Below are 17,098 nucleotides of genomic sequence, written 5' to 3' on the forward strand. Positions count from 1 at the left end.
GATATTAACTTTTAATAGTTTGTCAGCATTTCAGAAAATTCAGTTTTTCTACCATTGCTAGCAAAGTGAATAACCTCAATCTTCCCTGCATTATTCCCTAGTTGTCATATTCTTTCCCATTCAGTTATCCTGTCTATATCCCTTTATAAATTCTTTCGTTGGAAATTTGCCCAAGGCCACGGAATTAGATTTAATGAGAAAAAAACTGGCTTCCCAAGATCGTAGTGGAGTAGGACTCCTCAGTCAGAGGTCATCTGCTTCATCCATTTCTTTTCTTCTTTTTCTCGTTTTGTGTTTTTTCTTTCCTTCTTTCTTCTTACCTCTTGTCCATGAGGTTTGAGTGAAGTCATCACGTACTTCTGCCTCAGCATGGATTCTCAGCCTTGTAAGCCTCAAGGTGAAGCCAGTACGGACTCCCAGACTCAAGGTGAATCCAGATCAGTCTCCCGGTCTTGAGAGCTTTGAGAGATGGCAGCGCTGTCTGGAGGCTGGGTACCAGTACGGACTGGATTGGAAGGACTGTTATTCTAAACTTCTGATTTCTTCATTTTTCTATTTTTTTTCCTAAAATTTTGTACTTAAGCTTCTGTACCTAGCTACCTTTATACCTAAGATGGCACCGTTAAGTGGCAAAGTGTACTCATGTGAGTACATGTGACAATAAATCTAATGCAAATTCTAAAAAAAAGTGCACTGGGCCAGTTTGCAAGCACATTCCTGTCTTGGCTGCTTTTTCCTGTGGTGGTTTGGTGAAATTGGGAACTCTGATGGTCTGGGCAGGAAGGCATTTCGAGTGATTAAAGAAGGCAAAGAGGAGCCAACACTTACCAAAAGACAAAAACTTAGCAGCAGGGCTCAACCTCCATGAAACTGGTACGTTGTGAAGTTTTATTCATGTGCTGAAGTGGTGCAGGAGTGACGAAACTGAGAGGCTGCCTTGAAAAGCATTCCTTATCTGTTGCTTGACAGGTGAATGCCATTTGCCAAGAAAGGGCTTGATCTGACCAGCATTTCACAGATCCAGCAGGAAACACTGCAGCCAGGCTATCTCTCTCCCTATTTATTTCAGAATCCTCTCCCCATCCCCGTTTTCTGATGAAGGGTCTAGGCCCAAAACGTCAGCTTATGTCCTCCTAAGATGCTGCTTGGCCTGCTGTGTTCATCCAGCTCCACGCTTTGTTGTCTTGGATTCTCCAACATCTGCAGTTCCCATTATCTCTGATCACAGTTTTAACCTCACTGCGAAGCCTCTTCCGGGATGCCAAACCTGAAGAAGTTACCTTCCTCTCTCCGGACCAAACTCAGGGGATCTCTCTCCCTATTTATTCCAGTTCTCTCTCCCCATCCCCCTTTTCTGATGAAGGGTCTAGGCCCGAAACATCAGCTTTTGTGCTCCTAAGATGCTGCTTGGCCTGCTGTGTTCATCCAGCTCCACACTTTGTTATCTTGGATTCTCCAGCATCTGCTGTTCTCATTATCTCTGTTCATAGCAATACAAAACAGTTTAAGCATCTATGGCTGAGAGTTTGGGACGGGGAGCTTTCAACTGCAAATGCAACCAGACACCATTTCCACACCCACATACCCCTACCAGTGCACATGGAGTGATCAGCGAGATGCAAACGCATTGACAATTGACTCCAATTGAAAACCGACAAACCAGGCAGGTGTGAGCATCGGCGCATCCTGAGACTTAGTCTATCAAGACAGCTCACTCTTGGCATTTTCATCCTTGTGACACAAAACTGGGCCAGGTGGGAGTTATTGACAGTGACATATAAGGTATCTATCGCTGAAGGTCCTCTGCCCCGAGGCAGACTCCTAATTGGTTTGCCCTGATATATTGGAACTTGAAGGCCCACTGCTCTAGGAATCAGGTTTGAGAGTCAAAAACTGTCCAGTTGTCTACTAGAAAGTGAAGCCATGAAAATTCAGCTCCTATACCCTCTTCACTGCAGTGATTGTAACAACATCAGCCAGGTGGACCTCTTAGTATATGAATTCCCTGATTCAGACTGTTAATATGGTCCAATTGGGGAGCCCTGGCTGTCAGATATAAACAGTAGTGTCAGTGGTTCTGTTCACTCTGAGAGCTGGCTCTGAGGAAGCCAAATCAGTGTCATGAATAATCCAGATGTAAATAAAGGGTGACTTGGTGATAGGATACCTGCCTTTGTGGAGTTATTTCACTCGTAAGTATTCTTCTAGCTTTACATCATTACACAATGATGCAATACATATAGTGCCTTCATCTAAAGTCATTGATAGGGGGTTGGTTAGCTCATTTGGCTGGATGGTTGTCTTGCAACATAGCATGGTGACAACAGCACAGTTCAATTCTTGTACAGGCTGAGATTGCCATGAAGGCCCATCTTCTCAACAATACCACGTGTCTTAGTGGTGATATTGTGGTTAAACTCAACATCAGTAATCTCGCTTTCTAATAGAAGAGCAGCCTACGGGACTAAGGCAACTTGATGATTTTCACGATATAGTTTATCAATAGCTATGTCCCAAGAACTGATTTCAATGCCATTCTACTAGTAACGTTCGATCAACCTGAAAATGATCCATTTATTCCTATCTTTCATTTCCTTCCCAATCCTCTATGCAGGCCACTATATTAGCTCTAACTTCACATGTAAAACACCCTTATGGGTACATTTTCAAATGCATTTTGGTTATCCAAATATGTTACATCTAGTGGTTCTTCTTTATCTACCTTACCAGTTACAACCTCAAATAACTTACGATTTTCTAGATATTCTGTTACACTTCTTTAATAATAATTCCAGCAATATTTCAAAACTAATGTCAGACTAACCAGGCTGAAATTCCTGGTTTTCTTTTTCCTCCTTTCTTGAATAGTCGTGTTACACTTACTGCCATCCTGTCCACTGGTGCAATTTCAGAATGTAAAATATTTTGCAATATCACAACCAGTGCATCCACTACCAGTGATGGTCACACTGGAAATCCCAAAGAAGGTAAACACTCCTTACTTGACGCCAGCCTGTGTAGCTAAAGTCACTGGCTACCCAGCTGGCATGGAGCTGTGCTGCTGTAGGTAAAATATAGGTGGGTGTGGGATGAGGTATATTAGTGGTAATTAATTGACCACTTATTGGTCTCATGATACTCACTCTGACCCTGAAAAATGGGAGTGGGGGTGGCGGTGGTAGGTGGTGGATACACCAGAGCTGCAATGTATGAGTCTTTCTGCCTTCAAACTGCAGGGATCATAAAATTCCACCCAATTTTCTTCTGTCTCCTCTGAAGCTGCCAGATTTGTGAATATTTCTGCAGCTCTTGCTTAATTTCAAATTTCGGGTAGCTGCAGTATTTTGCAGGAGTGAGTGTGCTTGGATGGTAATGAAAAGTGCTTCAGTGGGCTCTTTTGCTTCTCGAAGGAAATGATAGTACTGTAAATGTGAAGATAGGACGCCTGTTCTTCTGTTATCAGTAAATAGGGAGAAATTAGCAGCTGTATTTATCTTTACTATTCTCGTGAGGTTAAAAAGCCTTTTTTTGACTGGGATGATGCTCAGAGACCGTCCCTGCATCACTGTGATTTGGAATCCTTCTCCCACTGTCTGGAAAGAGAAGTTCTCTTACCTACGAGCATGTCCAGGAAAGCTTAGAAAACGGTTTGCTTTAAAACAAATTCTTCTTCCACTATTTCGACAGCAAACTCAGCCAAATGGAATGCAACCTCACATTATGAGAGATAATGGGAACTGCAGATGCTGGAGAATCCAAGATAACAAAGTGTGAAGCTGGATGAACACAGCAGGCCAAGCAGCATCTCAGGAGCACAAAAGCTGACGGTTCGGGCCTAGACCCTTCATCAGAGAGGGGGATGGGGAGAGGGTTCTGAAATAAATAGGGAGAGAGGGGGGGGCGGACCGAAGATGGAGAGAAAAGAAGATAGGTGGAGAGAGTATAGGTGGGGAGGTAGGGAGGGGATCGGTCAGTCCAGGGAAGACGGACAGGTCAAGGAGGTGGGATGAGGTTAGTAGGTAGGAGATGGATGTGCGGCTTGAGGTGGGAGGAAGGGATGGGTGAGAGGAAGAACAGGTTAGGGAGGCAGAGACAGGTTGGACTGGTTTTGAGATGCAGTGGGTGGAGGGGAAGAGCTGGGCTGGTTGTGTGGTGCAGTCGGGGGAGGGGACGAACTGGGCTGGTTTTGGGATGCGGTGGGTGAAGGGGAGATTTTGAAGCTGGTGAAGTCCACATTGACACCATTGGGCTGCAGGGTTCCCAAGTGGAATATGAGTTGCTGTTCCTGCAACCTTCGGGTGGCATTATTGTGGCACTGCAGGAGGCCCATGATGGACATGTCATCTAAAGAATGGGAGGGGGAGTGGAAATGGTTTGCAACTGGGAGGTGCAGTTGTTTATTGCAAACCGAGCGGAGGTGTTCTGCAAAGCGGTCCCCAAGCCTCCGCTTGGTTTTCTGAAGAATGGGGGGGGAGTGGAAATGGTTTCTAAAGAATGGGAGGGGGAGTGGAAATGGTTCCAGAACCCTCACCCCCATCCCCCTCTCTGATGAAGGGTCTAGGCCCAAAACGTCAGCTTTTGTGCTCCTGAGATGCTGCTGGGCCTGCTGTGTTCATCCAGCCTCACATTTTATTATCTCACATTATGAGTCTTATTTTCACTTTAACTTCATGCTGGGCTGACCTGCTGCAAATTGCAGTATATAGGTGTTCCTGTTTCAGCCAATGTATAGGAAACCTGCCATTAGGTTATAATGAGGCCCAGGTAGTATGAAGGAGGCAGGGAGACTGCAGAAGGACTTGGAAAGGCTAGGAGAGTGGGCAAAGAGGTGACAGATGGAATACAATGTAGAAATTTGTGAAGTTATGCACTTTGGAAGGAAGAATAGAGGCATACCCATTTTCTAAACAGTGAAAGGCTTCAGAAACCTGAAGCACAAAAGGAGTTAGGAGTTCAAGTTCAGGATTCTTTTAAGGTTGACATGCAAGTTAGTTGGCAGTTAGGAAAGCAAATGCAATGTTAGCATTTATTTTGAGAGCTGGAATACAAGAGAAACCTGGCCGCATTGTAGCAGAAAATAGGTCATAATATCGTGATATAAGTACAGAATTAGGTCATTTAGCCTATCAAGTCTGCTCTGCCATTCAATCATGGCTGATACATTTCTCAAACCCATTCTTGTGCCTTCCCCTAAACTCGTGTTCTGTTATTAATGAACATATCTCTAGCTCTGTAAGGCTGTGGTCTGGCCGCATTTGGAATAGTGTGAGCAATTTTGGGCCCTGTATCTAAGGAAGGATGTGTTGGCATGAGAGTGGATCCAGAGGTGGTTTACAAGAATGACTCATGAATGGCTTGCTAGAGGATGAGCAATTGAGATTCTGGGTCTGTACTCAGTAGAGCTTAGGAGGATGAGAGGGATCTCATTTAAATTTACAGAATACTGAGAGACACGAATAGAGTGGACATGGAGAAGATATTTTGACTAGTAGGGGAAACAACGGCTTGAAGGCACAGCCTCAGAGTGAAACGGCAACCCTTTAGAACTGAGATAAGGAGTAATTTCTTCAGCTAGAGAGTGGTGAATCTGTGAAACTCATTAGCATTGAAGGCTGTGGAGACTAAATCTTTGAGTGTCTTTAAGACAGAGATATGTTCATTAGTAAGGGAACACGTGTTTAGGCACAAGAATGGGTTGGAGAAATGTATCAGCCATGATTGAATGGCAGAACAGACTTGATAGGCTATTTGACCCAATTCTTATGTCATGATATTATGACCTATTTTCTGCTACACAGCAGACAGGTTTCTCAAGAACACCAAGAAGTATCTGCCTAATTCCTGTATGAATTTCAATTTAAGGATCACATTTATATTAAGACCAATTAGTAGTTTGACATATTTTAACAAAACCGCTTTATAAATAAATTGGCATCTCTTCATCAGTGAAATTGTAGACTGGCTTGCCAAGCCAGTGTTTTTGATTGTAGACGTTTTGTCACCCTGCGAAGTAACATCGTCAGTGCGCCTCCGGTGAAGCTTCACTGACGATGTTACCTAGCAGGGTGACAAAACGACTGCAACCAAACACACTGGCTTGGCAAGCAAGTTCACAGTCTCATCGACAACCCGAACTACAAATCTTCTCAAAAACTCTCTTCATGAGTTTCTGGTTCTTTAGATATTAAGTGCATTTTTGCAACAACTTTTATTTATGTGCAATCTTTAATCCACGAAACATTCCAGACAGATTTGGTGCAAGTTAGAGCACAGGCAGCTAATTTTTGGATGACCTCAAATTTACAGAGGGGTTGGAACTTGCAAGTTAATGACAGGAGAAAATGATAATGTACAATTTAATATCCAGGATGCATTCTATATCACAAGTCCTTCTCCAACCCACGCACCAACCTGACCAATGCTCCCTTCAAGCTGCAGACTGCATACACACTCCTCTCCAAGGATCCGCACACAGTGATTGGGAGTCATACTGCGTACAGACCTCAAAGATCTATGTGGAAGAAAATGAAAATTATCGGGAATGCTCATCCTGACTTAGAACCATATTGCCTTTCCTTCACAGTTGCCAGATCAAATTTCTGGAATTCCAGTTTTGCGGGTGCAACGTGTTACACTTTTTTTTGTGGGAGCAATCCCAAAATTATGTTCTGCAGTGACTTGAGAGGGCCACTCATCACTTATGCCAGGCTTTCTTATAGAATTTATTACCCTTTATAAAATAGTGTTGCAAAGAATAATTTTCAGTGGACTTACCCATCAAATACTTAGTTTTCTTCACATTGACAGCATCAAACTGTTCTTTATTCCACACATATTGTGCATCCTGAAAAATGTTAGAAGGCATTAATTCATAACTGGGCACATTATTATTTAATTAAGTATTCAATGGAATATCTGGCTGTGAAGAATATTGATCAGTACTTCTTTGATACTGAGCCATTTTTCAATCAGATTTTCTTTATCTTTTCGAGTGCCGTTTTGACCTGGGTTCTCTGGGTATTCAGGATCAGGTGTCCCTTCAGGAGTCATGTACTTTCTTCCTCCTCCAAGTATGACCTGAAAAAATAAACATACAATTTCTTTTTCTCACATGGAATTTAAGTTAGAACAAACCATCAACAACTAATAGTCTATAGTCCCAATGCAAAATTGGTCATGACCTACAATTGTTCTCTGGCTGCCATCACATTCAGTGGAAATAAATTAGACATGAAAAGGAATCATTGTTTTCGTTTGTTCATGATCAATATTTATTACCTGTGCCTATTGCCCCAAAGGGCAATTAAGAGTCCGCCACATTGCTGTGGGTTTGTTAAGGTTCATTCCAGAGAAAGACGAGTCAGCAAAGTGGATTTTATGTTGATTGACAATCATTTCATAGTTACTAGCTTTTTTTTCCGTTCCAGAATTTTATTCAATTCACAGTTTACTATCTGCCATGCTGACATTTGAATTCATGTCCCCAGGACTTTAACTCAAAGTTTTGCTTTACTAGTTGTAGTGACATAACCATGATATCCCCATCTCTCCCAGGTTAACTTTGATGTGAGAAAGGATATGTAAATTTTTTTGTACATTTAAATTTCGTCACAAAACAGATCCAGATATGTATATTCATAAAGATTAATTTTGGCAAAATTCATATCACTTGTACCTTATGATAGTCAGCTCAAATAGTGAGTTAGAGTAAGGGGCAGAATAAGACCGACAGAGGATTCAATTGCTTTGACTTGATTTATCATTGTCACATGTACTTAAATACAGTGTAAAGTTTTGCTTTGCAAGCTGCATGGTTAAATAATGTCATACAAGGACATAGGGTGTTTAAACAGAGTGAGGCATTCGGGGTAATGGCTGCATAGGAGGTGCACAAAGTGGGATCAACATTAGGTTCGAAATTGGGGAGTCTGATAACAGCGGGGAAGAACCTGTTCTTCAACCTGTCGGTATATGTGTTTAAGTTTCTGTATCTTCTTCCTGACAGAAGAGATTGGAAGAGATTATAACCAGGGTGGGAAGGGTCTTTGATGATGTTGTCAGCGTTCCTGTGGGAACAAGAAGTGTGGATGTGAGATTGGCTTGCATGATGATCTGGGCTGTGCGCACAACTTTCCGTAGTTTCTTATGGTCCCGGGCAAAGCAGTTGCTTTACCAAACTATGATGCATCCAGATAGAAGGCTTTCTGTGGTGCATCCATAAAATTTGTTGAGGGCCCTGATGAACATGCAAATTTCCTAAGCCTTGTGAGGAAGAAGGAGCATTGTTGTGCCTTCTTGACCATCACATCTAAATGGGAGGACAAGGACAGATTGTTGCTTATCATCACTCCTAGGAACTTGATGCTCTCAACCCTCTCCACCTCAACTTCATTGATGTGGTGGTGGGGGGTGGACAGGTGACCTCATTCTTTCTTCCTGAAGTCATTGATCAGTTCTTTAGTTTTGCTGACATGAGAGAGAGATTATTATCTTTGCACTATGACACCAAGCATTCTATCCCTTTCCTGTATTCTGTGTCATCGTTGTTTGATATTCGGCCTACAAAGTTGTGTTACCAATGAACTTAGAGATGGCATTTGGATGAAATGTGGCCACATAGTCGTGAGTGTACAGGGAATACAGTAGGGGACTGAATATGCATCCTTACAGGGTGCTGGTGTTGAGTATTATTGTGGGTAGTACTGTTGTCTATCTTCACTGATTGCAGTCTGTGGGTCAAGAAGCCAAGGACTCAGTTGCAGCAGAGCCGAGACCAAGGTCACAAAGTCTGGAGATTAGATTGTTTGGGATTATAATGTTGATGGTGGAGCTGTAGTCAATAAATAGAAGTCTAACATAGGTATTTTTATCATCTAGATGGTTCAGGAATGAGTGTAGGTCTAGGAAAATAGTGTCTGTTGTGGACCTGTTCCGCCGGTAGGCAAAATGCAAGGGAATGACGCAGCCTGGGAGGCTCAAGTTGATGTGAGCCATGATTAACCTCAAAGCATTTCATAAATATGGAGGTCAGAGCCACTGAGTGGTAGTCATTGAGGAATGTTGCATGTGTTTTGTTTGGTTCTGGGATGATGGTGGTTTTCTTGAAGCAGGTGGGGGCTTCAGATTGTAGCAAGGAGATGCTAAAGATATCAGTGAACATTCCTGCCAGCAGAGTATCTGGGATCTGAGTGCATGGCCAGGGACAGCGTCTGGGCTAGTTGCTTTCCTCAAGTTCACCCTCAAGAAAGCCAGTCTGATGTCTGCAGCGATGACTGAGGGAACAGTTGCGTTTGGGGCTGACGGTGCAGGTGATACCATTCTACTGGCATTCTGCTCAGATTGCGTGTAAACAGTATTCTCTGCACCAGGGTGGGATGTGTTTTTGTCCACTGTTTTGTTCTGCTTCTTCTTGTATCCTATTATGTTTTGTAGGCCTTGCCACAGGTGGCGAGTGTCCATGTGGTTAGTTTGTGCATCTAATTTGGTCCAGTACTGCCTCTTGACTTCTCTATGTGCCTTCTGGAGGTTGTATCTGTATTTGCTGTAAATGACTGGGTCATCTGACCTGAATGCTGCCACCTGGTCTTTAATAAGCAATGGATTTCCCAGTTCACTCAAGATTTCTGGTTGAGTAATATGCTGATTGACATCTGTGGCACGCAGTCCTCTACACACTTGCTAATGAAGTCTATGATAGTGGTGACATCATTCCTCGTAACAGCTGCAGTAGCTCATGGAGGCCGGCTTCCTTACCTTATTGCATACTTTATAGTGTTGTCCCTCAACCAATATAACCAATTGTATCTATCTAATGAAGAGAAATGCCTATGTCCTTGGTGAAGTATGTCAAATTTGAGCAAGAAGATGATAGTTTGGACCACACTTTAAACGGAGAACGCTATCTAGGCTGGTGTAAAACTGAAAGTGTGATACCCACGGTTAGATTGAGGCTACACCTGTCTGCACTGGTGATCATAAAAGATCTCAATGATACAATTCAAAGATCAGTAGAAACTCCATCTCATCCTGGTTCAACATGCTTTCCTCAACTAAAAACACCATTGATAGACTTAGTAGACAATCATTTTGACTGTAGGAAAGTCTTTGCAATTAGCTTTGATGGTTGCTAATGTGTTAACTAACTGCACTTTTATTCTTTGGTTATAAAGCACTTTGACCTGTCTTGAGAATGCAATTTGCATAGATAGAAATGTAAGTAGTTCCTTCAGGTTACTTATTGAGACTTGCTCATTTAATATAAAATGTAAAAATATCCAGAAATATAATATAACCTGAATCAAATAGAACCCATATTCAACAAATATTGTATGTACTTAAAACAGGTACAGGCACAAACATTGGAAATTGATCATTACAGTACCAGTGAGATGTGTACATCTGTTACAGGCAGATAGCTGGAGGTAGCTTGTCCCTGATGGTGAAGTAGCAAGATTGTTCAGCTAAAACATAAGCAGAATTTGGAGATTTGGGAGCAATATGTAACTGATATTGGCCTACAATTCGAATGTATAGCTGGGAGAAGCACTGTTGCTCCACCTGGGACTCTTAGTGACCTCTGTCGTTTGAACAACCGACAAAAACATAATTTCATTAAAAAAAGACTGAAATCATTCCTCTGGAGCCAGGAGAAGCAGGGTTAGTCCAAATGCTCCCAAGTTTTCTGACCAGTCCCCACTTACCCTTTATTTTGCCAGTGCTAACACAGCTTAGTTGATAGCAGAATATAAATGGGTGTGGACACAGAGGAGACAGATAGGTTTACAGCTCCTGTTCCTGTAATGGATACCACACCATCATGTTGTTGGGCCAGCTGGTATGTTTCAGTTCTGAAATATTTAGATGTTTTAATGTGAACTTTTTGTGAAATTGTGAAAGGCAGTAAAAACTGGGATTTTTTTTTCTACGTTGGACTTGTCCTCCAAGCTGAGTATCCAACAATTCTACTGGTCAAAGTTCTCCAGCAGCATGGTTTACAATGAAAAACAAACCCACAGTTATATTAGCTTCTACTGCAGTGTATTACAGATTATTTTATTACCTTATGTTTATTTGTTTCACACAATTTAAATGTGTCATTCCCTAACATCAAACAGTAGATTAGATACTGACAAAATGTTTGTCAAATCCTGAGATTAGTCAGTACCTCATAACTGAAACACTGGGATAAAGTTTCTACATTGGCACAATCAGTCAATCAGTGGGTGCACATATCTTTTTAACTTTCTCACCTTGTACCTTAAAGATATGCCCTTCATTTTTTAACTCCCCACCCAAAGGAAAAAACCTTTGCTAGTCACCTTACCTAATCCCCTCATGATTTTATAAACGCCAGTAAGGTCACTCCCCAACCTTCTATGCTCCAGTGAGAAAAGTCTCAGTCTATCCAGCCTGTCCTTATAATTCAAACCTTCCATTCCCAGCAACATCCTGCTAAATCTTTTCTGAATGCTCTTCAATTTAATTATATCTTTCCTATAACAGGGTCACCAGAATTATCCACACTACTCCAGAAGAAGCCTCACCAACCTGAACATGACATCCTAACTTCTATACTCAAAGGTCTGAGTGATAAAGACGAATGTGCAAAACACTCTTTTAACCATCCTGTCTACATGTGACGTAAACCTCAAAGAATTATGTATCTGAACCCCAGGTCTTTCTGTTCTGCAACATTACCCCGGGCCCTACCATTAATTGTGTAAGTCTTGCCCTTGTTAATTTTATCAAACCACATACCTCGCATTTATCCAAATTAAACTCCATCTGCCACTCCTCAGTCCATTGATCCAATTGATCAAGATCCCTTTGTAACCTTAGATAACCTTCTTCACTGTCTACTAAATCACCGATTTTGTTGTCATCCACAAGCTTACTAACCATGTCTCCTAAACGTTCAACCAAATCATTTACAAAAATGACAAATAAAAGTGTAAAGTGTACCAATCCCTGTGAAACACTGCTGGACACAGGCCTCCAGTCCAAAAAACAATCCTCCACTACCACTTTCTGTCTCCTACTCTCAAGCTAATTTTGCATCCAATTGGCAAGCTCTCCTTGAATTCCATGTCATCTAATTTTACTAATTAATTACCATGCAGAACCTTGTCAAAGCCTTTACTAAAGTTGATGTAAACAACGTCTATTACTCTGCCATCATCAATCTTTTTGGTAACCCCCTCAGAAAGCTCAATCAAGTTTGTGAGATGTGATTTATCGCACACAAAGCAAGGCCATGAAGCAATAGAATACAAGTCATTGTTTGAAAAAAAAGTATTTTAAATGGTCAGGTCACTGGGCACAGATTTGAGCAAAGTTATCTAAATGTAAAAGGCATAAGGAAATAGTTAAAATTGTACCACAAGAATGGAAGTAGCTATAAAAATAATATTTAACTAATTACTTACAATTAATTTATAATTATAAGATAAAAATATAATTAATTATTTGTTCAAAATGCTTAGCTATGATAAAAGTGCATTGTGGTTTGATGATTCTTTAAATCTTATAAAAGTAAACAAAACTTACATCAATATCTGTGTTATTTATGAGCTGAAAAGCAATATCCTTGCAACCGTTCTCAATTGCATTGAATGGCATTTCAGCATCACTGTACCAATCTCTGTCTGCAACATGGGCATATGTAGCAGCTGGAGAAGCATGTTGAACCCGAGTGGTTGTTACAATGCCAACCGACTTTCCTGTGCACAATGAAAGTGTTAAAGATTATCTAATGGTAATGAAAAGTGTGTGAATAGAAAAAGTCAGAATAAATTTTGCTTTAAATCAGAACTAGGAATCACAACAATAAGGTAGTTACTACTGTATCTATTAGATAAATAAAGAGTACAGAGAATGGTTAGAATGTGGAATTCATCATTCTGTCTAATTATAATGCCATGTAATATTAATCACTTAGTTGTGAAAAAAATTTACCTTTGCAAAAAATGACTTTCATTATTTTAAGTGAAATGGAGCATGATACTTTTTGACAATGTACAATCTGTTTATCCAGGTCATCAAGAATATAGACACATCAGTCTGTGTTTACAATTAAATGGACAATGTTCTGAGCAAGAATGTTCAAGCATTTTATTTAATAATTGGCCAGGAAAAACTCTGTGCAGAGACAGACCACAACCTATAAGATATAGGAATAGAAGTAAGCCATTCAGCCCATTCATTTTGCTCCCCCATTCAATGAGAGTATGGTTGATCTCATAATTCACAACTTAGATTAAAAACAACTTGTTTTCTATGGTAAAACACTAAACACAAACAAAAACAAAAACAAAAGAACTGTGGATGGTGGAAATCATAAATAAAACAGAAATTGCTGGAAAACTCACCAGGTCAGGCAGCATTTGCGGAGACAAAGCAGAGTTAATGTTTTAGGTCCATTCAGAATGAAGGCCAGGTATGGCAAATTGTGTGAACCTTGGGTGACCAGGCATGTTATGACCTTGGTCAAAACGAAACGGGACGTGTACATAAAGTCAAGGAGGACGGGAATTGACAAAGTCCTTTAATTATACAAAGAAAGTAGAAAAGAACTTAAACAAGAAATTAGAAGGGCTAAAAGGGATCATGAAAAGTCATTGGCAAACAGGATTAAGGAGAATCCCAAAGTGTTTTATACACATATAAAAAGCAAGAGGGTAGCCAAGAAAGGGTTGGCCCACTCAAGGTCAAAGGAGGGAGTCTATGTGTGGAACCAGGAGAGGCAAATGAGTTCCTAAACAAACACTTTGTATCGGTATTCACCAAAGAGAAGGAATTAATGGAGGATGATCTCAGACAGGGTAGTGTCAAATTTCTAAGCCATGTATTCAGATAGGTAAGTCCCCTAGTCCTGATGGGATCTATCCCAGACTATTGAGGGAGGTAGGAGAACAAGTTGCTGGAGTGTTGTATCCTCTTTGGCCACAAGTGAGGTTCCAGAGGACTGGAGAATAACCTTAGGAAATTGAGAAGCAGCCCGAAAGAAGTTTATAAAATAATGAAAGGTATATTAAGAGTTAATGGTAGTTGTCTTTTTCCTAGGATGGGGGATTTCAAGTCTGGGGGAGCATTTTTATTGTGAGAAGAGAGAGATTAAAAAAAACATGAGGCAAATGTTCTACACAGAGGGTGGTTTGCATGTGGAATGAATTTCCTGAGGAAATGGTGGGTGCAGGTACAACTACAACGTTTAAAAGACATTTGGATAGATACATGAATAGGTTTGGAGGGATATGGGTCAGGAGCAGGCAGGTGGGACTAGTTCAGCTTGGGATTATGTTTGGCAAAGGCTAGTTGGACCAAAGAGTCTATTTCCGTGCTGTATGACTCAATGATTCTACAAGAGTAATGGAAAGCTAGCCACCAGGATACATGAACATCCACTAGCCACAAGACGACATGACCCACTATCACTCGTATCCTTACATACAGATGAGGAAGGACACCACTTTGATTGGGACAACACATCCATCCTAGGACAAACCAAACAGAGACACGCACAAGAATTCCTAGAAGCATGGCATTCCAACCGGAACTCCATCAACAAACACATTGATTTGGAGACCATCTACCATCCTCTGAGAAAAAGAACAGGAAATGACATCACCAATGCAGGAAATGACATCACCAACCCAAGGAAACTTAAACAGATAAATAGAAAGCGGGACATAACACCAGCACTTCATTGGAGGCTCACTGATGATGTTACCTAGAATTGTGATGAAACATCTGAAAACTAACCTTCCAGCTCAGCGAGCAAACTCACATCAAGGTAATGGATAATCCTGGAAATTATAGGCCTGAGAGCCTCACATCAGTGGTAGGGAAATTAGAGGTAGGGAAAGATCTATACACATTTAGAAGCAAATTGACTTATTAGAGGTAGGCAGCACGGGTTTGTGCAGGGGAGGTCATGTCTCACTCACTTGATCGGATTTTTTGAGGAGGTGACAAAGATGATTGATGAGGGCAAAGCAGTTGATGCTGTCTATGTGGACTCCAGTAAAGCCTTTGACAATGTCCCTCATGGAAGATTGGTAGAAAAGGTGAAGTCACATGATATCGGGGCAAGCTTGATACAGAACTGTCTTACGCATAGGAGACAGAGAGTAGCAGTGGAAGGATGCTTTTTGGAATAGAGGGTTGTGACTGATGGTGTTCCACAGGGATCAGTGCTGGGACCTCTGCTGTTTGTGGTCTACATAATTAAGAAAATGATGGGTGGAGACGGAGCCGAGAGAGAGAGACAGAGAGAGAGAATGTTAACTCTGCTTTTTCTCCACAATGCTGCCAGACTTGCTGAGATTTTCCAGTAATTTCTGTTTTTGTTTCTGTTTTCTGTCTTGATATCCAGTTGATCAACTGTATTGGATAGTCGATCCAAACATTATGTCTCTTCAGCAAAATTTGAATATTCTTCAGAGATATGCAATACTCCCTTTGCATACATGGAGTTAATTTTTGTTACTTTTGTTAATTAATCTTTGTTATCTGACACAGTGGCTACGCTCAGAAAGCTTACGATTTCAAATAAACCTGTTGAGCTATAACCTGGTGTGGTGACTTCCAACTTTGCCTACCCTAGTCCAACACCAGTACTTCTATATCAAGATAGGTGCAAGAAGCTGAGTCAGAAGAAAATTTATGGAACATGGATTAAGCAACAGGGAGGAAAATAGTTGAACAAGGGTGAAGGATGCAACAGCAAATTGAAGGCACAAAGAATTGTGGCCTCAGTAACATGAATCATAAGAACTGCAAAGAAAGAATGGAGGAGAAGTTGAAACGGAGGGCTTAATTTTTCAGATTTTCAGCCATTTAACTCTGTTAGTTTTGGTTATGTTTGAGGTTATCTTTGAACTTTTGTGTGAGACTCATTAACACCTTACTGCTATAGAATTCACCAGGGAAAAGGTCATCAGCATCTTTCTAGGAGTTTTCTAGGAGTTTCCCTTAGTATGAAAAAAGGGGAGATGAGGCCAGGTGGGGTAGTGGCAGTTTCTTCAGAAAAGGGGACAAGAATGCCAGATGCACTGTTTTCCCACCTTGCAGGTATAGGACTTCCTTCCTCCTCTGCACCTCTTCTACCAGGAGCTCCTTTACCACATCAAAGAATGTATTCTCCCTCTCACTTGTTACTACATCATGCTACTGCCAGCTAGTACACTTCACATTTTCTATTGAATTGGATGCAAAGAGCTCTGTCACTGGCAAATTCAAATTATGGTAACCAGCAACTGGGACAAATATTGCATGCTAAAACAACACTTTCAAAAGGCAAATATTTCTAACACAGCACCTGTTTTCACACTTTCACCAAAAAAACTCAACCCATAAGTTCTTCTCTTTGTAGATTGGTTTATTCTGAAATCATTGTATATGCACTCAGTATTAGGTAGCACACAGACTTCAAACAACTTCAAGTTACAAAAAAATGTGCAGGCTGTTATTACTGGTCAATGTTCTGCTGACTATGTAGCAATAATGGGCCACTGAAATAGTTCTTTCCCTGCTGCATCCATACGGCAGTTCAAAAATTGTCATGGTCACCTTTATCATTTCAACTATTGTTGGATTTTCCTCCCAGCTTTTATTATTTATTGAGATTAGAATGATTATTGAATGTCATTTTGCACAGGTACTTTCAAAATAAATTATACCTGCATCTTTTGCCCTCTTAAGTACTGACATGACCTCATTGCCAAAAGTTGTTTTACAGTCTCCTCGTCTTGCTGCTGCACTCAGTCCAATGGTTCCATAGTTTGCTTTGACTCCACAAAGGTAAGCAGTAGCTGTTCCTGCACTATCAGCTGCTTGGTGATCAACATTGTATGTCTAAAAGAAGAAGAAGATGTTCTTTTCAGAGCTTTAGCAAATTGTTTTTTTAAGGCAATAAGTGATCTTATTATGATCTCAACTGATAGTAACACTGGATATGTCTGTTCCTAAAATGAAACCTGATCTGATAGATCATAAATTTAATGTTTTGCAGTTGGATACTGTGGTGGTTAGTCACCAAAAGATATTCACAAAAGACTGCAGATGTTCTTTAATAACAGAACATCTGTTGATTACACAA

At 40.9% G+C, this 17,098-nt stretch overlaps 1 protein-coding gene across 1 annotated transcript in view; it reads right to left on the reverse strand.

The window, feature by feature from the left end:
- Window positions 1-17,098, reverse strand: part of LOC125457398 (intestinal-type alkaline phosphatase 1-like) — a 46,565-nt gene that overhangs the window by 8,631 nt on the left and 20,836 nt on the right. Inside the window, exons 4-7 of the mRNA XM_048541554.2 lie at window positions 16,680-16,854; window positions 12,547-12,719; window positions 6,943-7,077; window positions 6,775-6,844 (exon numbers count right to left, since the gene is read on the reverse strand). Coding sequence (XP_048397511.1) covers window positions 6,775-6,844; window positions 6,943-7,077; window positions 12,547-12,719; window positions 16,680-16,854 — 553 coding nt within the window. The remainder of the gene's footprint in view (window positions 1-6,774; window positions 6,845-6,942; window positions 7,078-12,546; window positions 12,720-16,679; window positions 16,855-17,098) is intronic.

Source organism: Stegostoma tigrinum, chromosome 14 (assembly GCF_030684315.1).
Source record: "Stegostoma tigrinum isolate sSteTig4 chromosome 14, sSteTig4.hap1, whole genome shotgun sequence".
NCBI lineage: Eukaryota > Metazoa > Chordata > Chondrichthyes > Orectolobiformes > Stegostomatidae > Stegostoma > Stegostoma tigrinum.